The sequence below is a fragment of the Polyodon spathula genome, chromosome 17 (assembly GCF_017654505.1).
Source record: "Polyodon spathula isolate WHYD16114869_AA chromosome 17, ASM1765450v1, whole genome shotgun sequence".
Classification (NCBI taxonomy): Eukaryota; Metazoa; Chordata; class Actinopteri; order Acipenseriformes; family Polyodontidae; genus Polyodon; species Polyodon spathula.
The window spans coordinates 8,830,310-8,845,148 of NC_054550.1; the positions used below are offsets into that span (position 1 = coordinate 8,830,310).

The 14,839-nt window shown below is 39.1% G+C and overlaps 1 protein-coding gene across 1 annotated transcript; it reads right to left on the minus strand.

Moving 5' to 3' along the window:
• Positions 1-3,177: 3,177 nt before the first annotated feature.
• Positions 3,178-14,360, minus strand: LOC121330116 (lysoplasmalogenase-like protein TMEM86A). Its single transcript, XM_041276392.1, has 2 exons — positions 14,166-14,360; positions 3,178-3,447 (listed from the first exon to the last, which is right to left on the minus strand). The coding sequence occupies exons 1-2, from the start codon at positions 14,184-14,186 to the stop codon at positions 3,178-3,180; spliced, it is 291 nt and encodes a 96-aa protein (XP_041132326.1). The 5' UTR covers positions 14,187-14,360.
• Between the last annotated feature and the right edge of the window lie 479 nt (positions 14,361-14,839).

Here is a 14,839-nt window from a genome sequence, read left to right on the forward strand (position 1 = left end):
GTTTACTTAATTGTTTTATTTGAATTTGCAGAAGGCCAATATTGCCTTTTTTGTATTATTTTTCTTTCCATCACCTTTGTTTTGACTTTGCACAATACCAGGTCTTGCATTGCCTTTAAATGGTATACATGCATGGTACAGATAGCTTACAAAAGACAGTGCACTAAACTTATAAACATCTGTCAATGAAAGTGAATGTATTGCTGGATAACTTACAGTATTTGAATAACATTTACTTTTCAAATATTTGTGCTTGATTGCTGTCTGGTATGATATTTATTTGCTTGTGGTAAAATTCCACCCAGCACGTAAAAGATTAACTAGTTTTTGCATGATAGAAAAAAGTGCAAATTCCATTTTAAAGGGGAACCACATTAGGGGGTCTGAGGGATGCTTATGTAGTGATAGCCAGAGAACATAGTTAACCACATAATGAGGCATTGCTGTAAGAAAGTTACGTGCAGAATTAAAAGTGCTACAGAACCAAATGTTAAGAGTTATTAGGTGCAACCATTCAACTCTTCAGGCAGGAGTGCAGCATGAGGTGATTTCCATTACATGAGAGTAGATGTTAAAACTTCATGTTGATTTGAACTCAGCTCTCGCAAATATAAGCACCAACTTAGACATAGCTTATTTTACTGTAAACTAATGTGATTCCATTTGCATCTCCATCCATTTGCGTTTATTTTCATCTGATGATGTAGATATCCTTCTGTCTGGTGTTGATTGCTGAAGTGTAATGCTGGCTCCAGGGATCAGCTCATTTTGCCTCCCCAGCGCATCAGCACACACAACGGCTGCAATGCTGGCTCTGGGGATCAACCCAGTGCGGTCTCCCCAGCACATCAGCATGACAACCGTCTGGATTAAGCTAAGTAGGGTACATCTCTGGGGTCATCAAGTGGGCACCTTCCATCCTTTGTGTTTCGTTGACTAGCCACGACACCTCAAGAGGGCTCAACAGTGATTCTGGTGTCCCAGCATCATCCCCCTCCATCCCCCACTCAGCTCAGCCCAGCTTACTTACCTGTACATCAGCGTTTCTTTCTTTCTATTGTGCTTGAGATCCCCATCCAGAATTTTTTTGTCTCAACCACAACCAGTTGCTGCTTTTTTCTGCTGCTTCAGATAAGTTCTTCATTGTGCTACGCAGCTCTTGGCCACTGAACCCGACATCTCTGGGAAACCGGGTTGTAGAGTGTGCCACAAATCCTCGACAACCCACCTCCACTGGGTAAACCCGGACTCTCCATCCTCGCTGTTCCGCTTCAGCAGCTAGTTGAGCATACAAAAGTTTCTTCCTCTCATATGCCTCATCCACAGCATCCTCCCATGGCACTGTTAACTCTACCAGATGAACAAGGCGTGCTGATCCAGACCACAAGACAATGTCTGGTCGAAGGTTAGTGGTGGCAATCTCAGGTGGGAAAATAAGCCGTTGTCCAACATCTGCCAGCATTTTCCAGTCTCTAGCAGCTTCCAGTTGTCCTGAGCGAGGCTTGATTTTAACACCTTTTCTTGGTGGTTGCTCTCCTGGATGGAGGAATATTGTCTTTTGTGTGTAATGCTTTGATGGAACTGGTGGCAACTTATTGGTCAGGTTAAGCTTGTCTTCCAATGCTAAGGCCAAACATCGCAGCACCTGGTCATGGCACCAAGTAAACAGCCCTTGGCTAAGACCCAACTTACATCCTGTCAAAATGTGCCTTAAATGTTGCAGGTGATGAACACAAAGGACATGAGTGATCCTCACCCACCCAGAGGTTTAGGTTCTGTGGTGATGGGAGAACATCATATGTTGATCTGATGAGGAAACTGATCCTGCTCTGTTCCATTGTCCATAGGTCTTGCCAGCCGATCTTGCGTTGTTCTACACTTTCCCATCTCATCCATGCTCCCTGCTTGGCCTGGGAATTGGCCTTTACACACCTCATCCTCTCCTCCTGCTTTTGCACCTCATTGACTACCAGCTTCCTCCGTTGAGCCGGGGTTGCCTTGTGCCATGTATGAGGAGCTGAACTGAGACCAAAACCTCCTTTTCCACTCTGAACTTGCCCCATAATATCTCTGATTCTAAGGGCAGCCTTAGCATCTTCCACAGATTTCTTTGCCGTCCATTTTCTTCCAGATTTCACGGTGGAACTCCTCGTGAGAGGATCCAAATCTCGTCTAGCAAACCAGTTTCCTTTACATAATGAATCCCACTCTGCTGAGGACTCTGCTGAGGCAGTGTGGAACTCCCAACTATTTTCTGACGTATGAACTGATTAAAGCTTCTTAACTGTTGTCAAGGAAACCTTGTACATAGTCAGTGGCCACAGCAGTCTTGGCAGTAGACCAATCTGAAAGCACCAGAGTTTCTGTTTGCCTGGTAAAGCGCTGGTGTCTATGCTCTTCAATCCTTCCACTGTTTGTTGTCTAACTTCTCCCACACAAACTTTGTCCTTTAGATCCCCAACGTACCATCTCCCTAAACTTTTCACTGGCTTCTCAGACACTGTTTGTATTGCCTCACCATTAATATAGAACCTTTTATCCACTACTTTACCTTAAATTATAGAGATGCTCCTTGATTTACTGGGCTTGAATTGCATTAATGCCCATTCAATGTTATTGGTTAATTTGCACAATTTGGGTATGTTTCTGGGGTACAAAGGTTTTGGGAACCTCCCCTGAGAAAGGTATGTGAACCATAACAAAACACTGGGCAGATGACTCTTCTGAGTGAACTATCCAACATATCTGAACAGCTTTGAAATACGTTCAGGAACAGTACATATTTCAGAACATACTTTAGAATATATTCCCTTGTGAAAATTTACTATGGTACGCCATGTTAAAAGCCTAGCAAAGAGTAGTAAAATAATTGTAAAATACAGGCAACAATGGTACAGCATGGTACACTACACATTTACCATGCTAAACCTTGTTAAGATTTTCCGTTTTGAATACTGCAACATATTTGCAAATATATTGTGAAGTATAAATGTGGTCCATCTGATTAAAGCTGCACACAATAGCGTTACATTTTCCACTAAAATATGACTTCTTGGAAGCACACAAGAAATATATCTACAGTCAATATATCTCTGAAAATATGGAGCATTTCAACACATATTTAAAAACATTTTGCAATATAGATTTTACACAATTTCGAAATCACGTGAGTCCATACTAACCATGGACGAAGTAGCCTTGCTCCTGCCAGATCAGGAAGGCGTCTCCCAGTGAAGAGAAGATGAGTCCGGCCAGGATCTTGCGGGCACTGGAATGGGCACCCAGGAAGGAGATCCCATGAGCCAGGAGAAAGACCCACAGGCAGAAGATGGGCAGACACTTGATGAGGGCACTGAACCACGAGGGGCTGGAGGTGGGCAGCCAGAGGACGAAGTAGACGCACGTGGCCTTCAAGAAAGGCACAAGCTTGGGGCCTTCGCACTTCACCTGAAACACAGCATCATGGAACTCTTTTAATCTTAATGTATTAAGGATCGATGATAAAGAGGAAGAGAGCTGTAAATGTTGTACACACGTCAGAGAATTATGACGTTTGATTTCTAGTGCTACTATCAGTTTTCATTTAAAGCTTCGAATTATAGGTCAATTCAGACTACCTGGGTTCAGACTAGGGAGAGTCTACTGTAAACATACCCAAAAATGTTCAGCACAGTGTGGCCATTTGACGCAAAAATATAGTTTGTTCTCTAGTAAACAGTGTGATGATGCATTATGCGGCTTTATTACCTCAACCAAATATCAATTCACAATGCATTTGGACCCATTCATTTGTGAGCTATTAACTGGAATTAATTTGTGATTCTTAATGCTGTATGATAACAGGGCTTGAAATTAACAGTGGCCATGTAGCAATTGCCGTGGGTGCCCTTCTCAATTGCCACAATGCCCCTCAAAATATATTCACTGCAATTATGGCTACAGTGCCCTTTCCGCTACAGCAACTAGAGACGCCTGGAGACACCAAATTGGGTTACATGATTATGTGATTTATGTGTCACATCAGCGGGAAAAAAAAACCCAACAAACAACAAACACGATACTTTCAAGCACATGGATTTCTACCACTCGTAATAATGCCATCTCAGAAAAAGAGTCCTGAAAAGTATAAGGCCTAATATTGCAAAACTAATTCTCTCAGGTCAGTAGTTTAGAAATGTGTAAGATACATTGGGTTTTCTTTCAATTTTCTTACAACTTTATTATTATTATATTTTTTTTTTATTATTTATTTTTATTATTATTATTTATTTACGTATTTATTTATTTTTTAATATAACTAACTTGAATATGGTTATCCCCCTAATTTTAATGTTCTTATTTTTACCACAGTGAAACCAGAACAGTAGGAAATACTTGCTTACATTGTATGACAGTGTTTATTATCGTTATTTGTATGCTACAGTATCTTGCACTTTGTGAATCTGTTCCTGCTGTTAGAATTAATTTAACTTATCTTTTAATTGAAACGCAATTGGCACGAAAGCTGTATAATTGCCCATGGGCCACCAGCAACACTGGACACTTCATACAATTCAAATTGTAGAGACAATTACTTCACAGCCTGGATGGTGGGTTAACTGGTTCAATTCAACAGTTTAGAACAGGGTTGGAACAAAGACCAGGGCCAACTTTAGACACCCTTGCCCTACAGCGATGTTCTTACTTCTAGTTGCATGTTTATCCGCTCTCAAAGCAGGCACTGTTATTTCCAAAATTTAAGTAGTGAAAGTGGGTGAAAAGTCGCAGCAATAGAAGTCTCTGATGCAGCCTGGGTTAACACACAAATACGACTGCCTGAGACTTGACGATCCAGCAGACAGTATTGCACAACATCTCAGGGAGGAAGACTGCAGCTCAGCTGTTATCTGTGTGAATGACAGACAGGTCAGGGCTAGGGGACTGTGGTGCTCTGCAGCAGATTGTGCAACCTCTCTGAAAAACAGCCCTTCAACTCTTAGCAAAGACAAACACCAGATGAGACAAACAACTCCCACTTAAGGCAGGCGTCCCCTGACTGCAGCTCACAGTGAAAACTGCTTAACAGAATCTCTGGTTAAGAATGAACTGCATATTGTAATCAAAACTCAGCATTACCACTTTTTGTTCAATCAATACATAATCTAGCACTTTATTGAATCAAGTGCTTTGTGTGATCAAGATGTACAAACCCAGCCACATTAAGAGGTTTGCACTGCATTATATAGCCAGGTGGCGGTTTGAGTTATAGAGGAATACAATGGCAACAGAATAAAATAAGTAAATTGGCTAATTCCATAAAAAAAAAACTAAAAAAAAAACCCTCTCTCTGAAATGTTGCCTTTGCACTTTATAATGAAGTTTTCCTGCATTATATTTATTAAAGTTGATACTGTAAGTCAACCCAGTCTCACGAGAGAAACACTAACAGATTAACCTTTCTGCATTTCTGCTTTCTGGGGAAAAAAAACATTACGTGGGTAACGTTTTCACTTTCAACCACAATGCTTCGCAGCAGCTTTTGTCGAAATTCTCTTTTTTTATATTTATTTTCTGTGAACATTAGTGTATAGATAATCTTGTTTCCTTTTAAACCAATTAAATTGTTACAAAACAATTACTATTCTGTAGTCCATTCATTTTAATTATGTACATGGTTTTGTTGTACTAATGCTAAAATATACACTGCCTTTTGTCTTTATATATTTACCCGAAACCTCACTTAATATAATTTTAGGAAATGACATGTCAGCACTGTACTTGCATTCAGAGCATGTCTGCCGATGAAAATAAAAATATGGCTAAAAACAAAACAGTATTCGGTTCAACGGAGACAGTCAGTGGCTTAAACACATTTAAGCTAAGTACAGTGCTGACATGACGTTTCCTGAAATTATATTAACGAACGGAATAAATAATAGTAATTGTTCTGTAACAATTTAATTGGTTTAAAAGCAAACAAGATTACCAATAAACTAATGTTCACAGAAAACAAATATAAAAAGAGAATTTCGACAAAAGCTGCCACGGAGCACTGTGGTTGAAAGTGAAAACGTTACCGACCTAACGTTTTTTTTCCCCAGAAAGCAGAAATGCAGAAACATTAATCTGTTAATGTTTCTCTCGTGAGACTGGGTTGTGTAGTTACTGTTTATAGGCCATTTTTTCGATTGAAAATTTGCCATTGACATGGTAATCTTGCATTTATACACGTTTTCCTATTTTGACTATATTTTACTACACTTTGTTATCAAGGTACACCGCACTACTTTTACAAGTAGAGATGTAACAATGAATTTTTTTTTTTTATTTTGTAAACCACAATTAAACATTCAATGATTAATGAATCCCCCAGGCATCCTATTTGGAGCTGTACCCCTCAGTTAAATTGTGTTCTACAGAATTTCTTGCTAGTTTAATCCTCTCTAAAGATACCATTGCCTTTTCTTTTAAACATGCCCTAAACCTTTAGCATTCTAATGTAGTTGTTCTCATTTTTAAACCCCTACATCCCTCATAGCCCCGAACACTAACGGTTCTCTACTACATTGACTTGTCCATCTCGTTATTGCCTTGTCTTGTTTGTGGGGCTGTCCCCTTTAGTCTCACTTCTGAGTTTTCCTACAAAATCCGTAAATAATGTTCACCCTTCAGTGAGGCACACAATAGACACAGCCAAGGAAAGAAAAAACCTTATCAGTATGTTAACTGATTAATGAGAAACAATCTGAATTTCTACAATCTGTGTACAAGGTTAAGGAAAGCTCATAAACAATCTGTTCACTCCAAACCTGCACTGCAATAAACTCCCTTAAATAATTTAAAATATAACTAATCTTTTTGAAGATCCTTTGTCCCAGGACTCTGCTGTTCATGGGTTTTAGCAAGCAGAGTTTTAAATCTTTGATAAATAATAATAATAATTGAAGTACTTAAAAAATAGATGGTGAGTAAGTAGATTCAAGAAAATGCACAGAGTCCTTTTCTTCAATCAGTTGCCAGGTTTATTGAAATATGCAGGGAGTCTGGTCCCAGGTACAGGACATACAGAATACTCAAAATTACAATGTTTGCGTGACATTAAATACCCTTCTGTATAGATGGTCCACCTCCCCTTTCTCTGACATTAACCAATGGTCAAGGTAATTTAATTTATTGTGTGAGTGTTAATGTGTGTGTGTCTGTGTGTGTGGTCTAGTGTGACAACCTCTGAACTCAGTGCATTCTTCACACTCCTGGAGACAAAAGGTCCATACATCTGCCTTTTGTTATCTCCTTGCGACCCCCATTGATGCCAGTGGGATTATCTCTTTTGATCTCTCTGAAGTCTAGAGCCTGTTCCCTTCTAGTCCACAGCATTGTTATCTCGTTAGCTTGCAGTCATTGTTGGGCAGTTTGTAGACGCATCGTCTCTATCAGTGGTTAGCAGTACATGCAATTTGAACCAAACAGTCTGCTATCTGCAATATTAGTCTCTTTTCAGAAAAGAACACCAGTATAGCTCTGCTAGTCCACATGCGTAGCAAACCCCTAATCAATTCTCAATCCATGTTTTCCAACAATAATAATAAATAATATAATAATAATAATAATAATAATAATAATAATAATAATTGCTATTTCTGAAAAAAAATCGGCAGATCGGTGGCCTGGAAAGGGCTGGTGAGAGATCGGGGAAGATGACGGCTGCAGAGGATCACAAACATCTAAAAAGGTGTAGATTGACCTGAACAATATCCCAAACACTGAATACAGGTGCAGTTGTGAACAAGATGTTCCAGAAAAGTGTGTGAAAGATAGAGGTCATGCTATAAGGAATCCTAATAAAGTGGCCACCCACTGTAACTTCAACATAATCTAAACATGGGAGTGGGGAACAGATGTCCACAGACCCGGCCTGGTCTATCCCACTGATGAGAGCTCATCCACCTCCAGAGAATGTACACACACCTTAGTCAAATCTTTATTGTGTGTACTCAAACAAACAATAAAACCAGCTAATAACTCTCATTAAAGTGCACCACTGTGATGTGATAAATAATAAAATATTATATTGTTTGAGCTCACAATAAAAATGGAAGCAAAAATATACCCTATGATCAGTGCCTGAAATGGGGAGGCACTCGCTGGTGGGTAGTACCGGCACTTTTCAATTTCAAACATTTGAGTATCGGCACTGCAATTCAAAAGACTTATCTACCATTTTGTAATCCAAATGTAGTGATATAATATATGTGGGCCTGTTTTAGCTATCACCACTGAAAATGATCACAAGCAAAAGCTTGAGTACCACCCCCTTTTCTAGCCAAACCAAACCACAGACTGCATTGCAAAGAGAGCAGGGAACTTACTTAGTAGCACAGCTTGTAGACTTGTTTCAGGTAACAACGTAGAACGATAGTGTTGAGTCACGCATTAGACACGAGTCTGTTAACATGGATAAAGAAAGGGTGGTGGTACAAAAAGAAAGATTCCAGAAGAAGACTCAGAAGTAAGACAGAGTACCAAATATAAAAGGATTTCATGAATACAAGGAATATAAAGCTGCCTGCATATCCAGTGCCTCAGAACCATTATTAAAGCGATGTGAATGTGAAGCGCTTTCTGCTACATGAATGACATTCTGACCTCAAAAAGATATGCTCTAGCCATCAGCAGTTTTAAATGTGTTATTTATTACATGTCATATGTTTTCATTGTAAGACACTCACAATATGGATAAAGGAATACCAGTAACACCACATAATCTACCCCCTAGAAACCACTTCATCCAATCAAAGGGCTTCAGTACCAGTTTTTTTCTTTCCTATTGCAAGCACCGTCTATATTTCCTTTAAAAGTAAAATAACGACCATAGCAAACATTGCATGGCTCCATATTATATTAAAAGGGTACACAACGGTTTAAGTGAGTATCCCAAAATTGATAATAATCGATTGAACATTGCCATTGTCACAGTAAGTCAATTAACTAATTGTCGAATGGCCACATCTGTGATTGTTGGCAGGGACCAATTTAATCCCATCCCTGCCAACCTTAAAATTTATTTACATAAGCAAGGCTTTTTCCCTGCCACAGGCTCCAATACTGAGATCTATTCATTTCCCTTTACTTGTCTCTTGCCTGCTTTCAGCTCCACTCATCACTGCCTTGGGAATGCTAACTGCCTGCTGTCTTTAAAGTCCTCATTCCATAATGCTAAGACAGACTGTGACACTACAACTCTGTTGGTTACACCTGCTATTTGTGTAGTTTATCCTATGCCTGAGGGTGTTTGTAACAGGGTGATGTTACATACATGGGCTGTCACTGAATAATAATGAGGCAGACAGAGCACTGAGTGTTGACACGCCTCACAGGAGATCAGATTTAATTAACAACACAGGTGCTGCGGCTAGGGTACCAGTAACGGTAGCCCTAGTGTCAGATTTAATAATGAAAACAAAACAAAGTTAAAAATAAAAAAGACTGCCACACAAGCACTAGTCCCACTAAAAGGAACATCCCGCTCCAGGAACCTACTCTACGCAAACTGTCTCCACACTGCTTGGGATCAACATCTCCTAAACTGACCTATTTTTCGGCTCCGGGAGTCCCAGCATCCTCACGGTGACACCGTCCTCTTCAAATGGCCTTTTCAAATGACCTCGTCTGGGCAATGCCTCAAGCTGTGGCTCAGGTGCCTTTTGAGTTCCGCACAGCCTCCCTGGGCACGCCCCTGCCAGCCAATCCAGACCCCCCCCAATCAGCTCTGCGCCAGACGAGCCTACCTGCTCAATTAGTGACTTAGCAACGCATCTTCTATTGCTCTTAAAGGCACACATGCACTCAAAAACCAGCGACTAGGTACTCCCTGTCACAGTGTTCCAAAGCACCATCTTTTTCCATAAATCAATAAACAGCTCCTGTGAAGAACAAGTGTCACAAGCACCGGCCCACCTAGTAGTTCTTCACCTGTTTCAACAGGCCAATCGACTGAAATCATTACAATCAGCTAGCACCACTGGTGTGACCTTTTCATTAGAAAAACTTCTTATTGATTGATTTTCAGGTAAGATTAACACAGCTCTACATACTCCACAGGCCCTTGAATTGACACTGAATTATTTATTTGAGTTTTGTTTTTCCAAACCCTGCATGCTAAATGAATTTGACCTGATGGCTATGAATGATCCATTCGTAGTTAGTAGTGTTGCCAAACAAATAAATAAATAAACAAGAAAGTATAATACGGTCAAGGGCTCTTCAAGAGGTAATTTGCCACAATAAATCTTGATCTCTGGATTCCATCGGTAATGGCATTGATTTTAAGTGGGATTCAGCTGAACCCAGAAAATATAATGTTTCATATTTAAAGAGAATCAGGACCCCTTAGTTAGTTCTTAACCAAGATCTTTGCTACAGTAAGCTGCATTGTGTTATTATATGATGGAATAATGTGTTTGGCAGGACTACGACTACGGCAGGACTACGAAATATTGTACATTGTATACTCATTCTGCTGTCTTGGTGATTCAAAGTGAAATAAACTCATTTTAAAAAGTCTTGTTTACAAGTGTAATAAAGCATAGTGAAAGCACGGTGAAGTGTATGTAAGCACTGTAACGAATAGCAAGGTATGGTAAAGCAAATTAATACACATGGCAAACGAGGCTAAACTACGGGAAATGCATACTGTAGTATAAGTGCGGGAAAGCATGGTAAAACTGCAAAAATACCATGTTAAACTTATGTAAGGGTGATAAATAGTATACACTATATATATATATATATATATATATATATATATATATATATATATATATATATATATATATATATATATATATAATAATCAAAAGAAAAAGAAACATGATAATAACTATATCTCTGCACTCAGCTAACTCCGCCTTTCTTAAAGAGTCTCGAGTTCAGCTGGACTTGCAGTCAATGAGCAAGCCTTGCCCCAATCTACGTGTTATTTTTGGTTTCACGCTGCAGCTCTCACTTTCTGTGACTTTTATTTTGAACCACTTTTTAGTTTTAGTTCTGTAATGAAAAGAAAGTGATTGGTAAAAACATCTCATATTTTATACACACAACAAGCTGTGTTACTGCTCAAGGAACAAATACTAAAACCAGTGCATGCATGTACTGAGGACCCTCAGATGTGTGCAATTTATGTATGTATGAAATTCCTAAAAAAAAAAAAAAGACCATTTTTCATTTTTCCCCCTCCAAAAAATGTTTTTGTTTTAATGACAGCATTCTACAAGAAATTTCTACATTGCTGGTATTTTCAACAAGAGCTTTTGTTTTACTTATTTTTTAAATTTAGTTGTTGCCTTTGATTTTACCCCACTTTTCTCCCCAGTTTGGAATCACCAATTGTATATTTATGAATCCACAGCAAAGCCACCAGACCTGTAGTGCTGGAGGACAACACAGATCTGAATGGCTCCACAGCAGACCTGCAGGCACCCTATCAGCCACAGTTTGCTGGTGTAGTGTGAACCATGGACTGCCCTGCTGACCTGAGCCCTCCTCCAATTGTGGACCATTTGGCCAATTGTGGACCACCCCTGGAAACTGGTAGGCAATGACATAGCCTGGATTTGAACCTGTGATCTCCAGGCTCCACGTGGAGTGCCTTTACTGGATGTGACACTCGGCAGCCCCTTTCAACATTAGCTTTTAAGGTAACAACATTTGAGAATATATATACTAATATATGCTAGCACTACACCTTACAAAAAAAAATCAAAATTGATTCCTAATCAGTCAAGCTTAACTTAGACTGCAAACACAGACAAACATACGCAATATTATTCCCAGCTGGCTAAATAATACTGCAAGATCACACAGTGATAAATACTGTCCTTACTTTGCCATCTATAACAATTCTTTCAGCATTAGGCTTTTGTTTGTGGGACTCAGTAAATTCATGTGGTCAACATGACGGCAGCTTTTTGTTAATCTGTCTGAGCGTATCAGCTGTGCTCCCTATGCTGCCTAGTCAGGAGTGCCCAGGCTGAATCTGCTGGCTGGACAGTGAACCTTAACCACTCAACCAAACGAAAAGCCCTATACTAATGAAAAGGCCATCTGGAGTGGGTTTATCCGGAATCCAGATTATAAATTCATTATTTGCTTTTAGTTTTCAACCATCGCTTCATGTCTTATGGAAAACAAAAACGATTACACTCCAGTAAAAGTGAAGTCAAATCTTAAAAAAGAGAGTATAGTTTATTAATCTAAAATATATCTGTTACTGAAGCGCAGCTAAACTTACAAGTTACAATGCATTATTAAACAGGAACACACCTGGCCTTGTAGACCATTCTCATTACTAACTGTTGATGCTACTATACACTAACTGGTCATTTTATTAGGCACCCCCTAACCCACCGTTCTGTTATTGTCTGTGATTGGCTCTTGCCGCATGAGACAGTCATCTGCCTTGGCCGGCACATTCTCCGGATCTCAACCTAATTGAGTATCTGTGGGTTCATTCCACAGACTGCAGCATTTGTGCCCGTAATCTTCTGATCCTCTGCCTAACTGAACCAACTGTGGGCCGTACTTGTGGGCCGTATAGTGATATTTAAGATACTGGGGATCTCACATGACTTGACCAGGATACAAATGTGCAAAGGAAAAAGTATTAGCTCTCTCTCTCTCTCTCTCTCTCTCTCTCTCTCTCTCTCTCTCTCTCTCTCTATATATATATATCTTATATATATATATATATATATATATATATATATATATATGTATGTATGTATGTATGTATAGTGCAAGAACAACAACAGGCCAGTAGAAGTGGTATGGTACCTTGCTGTGATGGCACATACACATACTGGTTATTTGACTTTTGAATCACATGCAGAATATAGGTCAGGAATGCCACATTCATCAACAGTGTGAAAGAAAAAATATGTGCTACATACTTAAGGTGTTTTTCTTTTGTTTTGTTCTGTTTGACCTTGCGCTGCAGCAAATGCAATTTCAAATACGACAACCTGGTACATGACCGTCTCTTTCTGCAGGTCACCCAGCGGGCGCATGCGTGTCAAAAAAAAAAAAAAAAAAAAAAGTCCCGTCACGTGTTATGTTTCTCTTTTGTTAAAAAATTGACTCGGTTTCTAGAAGTAAACAGAGACAAAGGCGTACTTTAGCTAGAATGGAAAAAGCCCAAATGTCATTTTGCACAGCAGAATCGAGATCATTTTCAGCCTATTTCGACAACAAAATAAAAATAAACGCAGATAGTAACGTACAAAATAAATAAAATGATTATCTACAGGGAGTTTGATAATATCTTGTGTAACAGTTCCTTATTTTATTTGAAGCTGGCATCGACTGTAATTCATAACTGGCGTGGATTTTGGATTTTGATTTCAAGACGTTTCTTGTTATAACATATCGTAGATAATTGTACACCTCACCTGAACCGGACAAAGACAATTCTGTTTGTTTATACAGACGTCATACTCTTTGACTTTGCTAAGGATTCATTACAATGTAACCAATACATAAATACATACATTCACTGTAAAAAGACGATTGCATATGATGATAGTAATAATAATAATAATTCCCAAACACGTCCTTATTGTGTTGTATTTGTTTAGAAATGTACACATATAATTGGATTACAGCTGAATCAGAAACTTAACATTAACAGGCTTCCTGCAAAACTGGAATATAAATACTGACATGCTTTTTAAGGATCACGTGTCCAGTGCTTCACTTCAGAATTGTGCATACAGAGCAAATCTGCATCACTGCCCTTCACTCTTGAGGCTTGAAAGATAACAGCCCATGCACAGTATCAAAATGATCCATAAGGGAAAAACAACAATATTCACAGAATATTACAGCCCCCGGACATATAATAAACCACATCTTGTATAAAGCCGACACTTCGCAACAGCATTCATTTGTTCTTAATACGATTTTTGAAAGATGTTATAGACTTTTCCACACACACACACACACACACACACACACACACACACACACATATATATATGTGTGTGTGTGTGTGACCGCAGTGAAGTTTTTAAAATAGATTCTACAGCTGTTGCTATATATTTGCCAAGCACTGCTTTGTTAAATGTGAAGAATAGTGAATTAGAAAAAAAAAGAACAATAATACAAACAGCGGAAGCATCGTTAGGACTTACCACGGTGACTGGGGAAACCATTTCTGTTTAGATCTTTGTTTACTCGATCTGAAGGCTTCTTTAAAAAAAGAGCGAGAGTCCCGTCTACAGCTTTGTTACAAATTAAATAGGAGATTATTTTACAATGCGGATTGTTTTTGCCTTTTTTTTTAAGAACGCTGTGACATCAAAGCTGGCAGCTGCCAGAGTGACACAATCATGGGCGGAGACTGAGCGTCCCAAGCACTTTTCGGGGCGTGGTTTGGGAATTGGGGAAGGTAATTAGAGGCGCTGACGCCTATTTTGTGGGCGTGGATATAAGACCGCAAACTATGAATTTCGATAGCTGTCCACGTGAGTTTTGTTTTGAAATGTCTTGGTGTCAATCAAGCTGATATAACATTTTTTTGCACATTTAACTTTTTTAGTTACTGCAAGCAGATGACCCACAATGCTTTAAGTTGTTGTTTTTCAGGATGATTGACGCACTGTACATTTTTAGTCAATAGATGCCTCTATGGTCATGAATACAAACAAATAAAATGAAAATGGTGTCCATAAATAAAGACACCCAACCTTTTCCAATGCACTAGCTTGAAAAACTCCCAATGACGTGCATTTCAATGTTTTGCCAAAAATGAAATATGTATTAGCGTCTTGGTCATAAAGACTGACACCAATTCAGTGTATCTTTG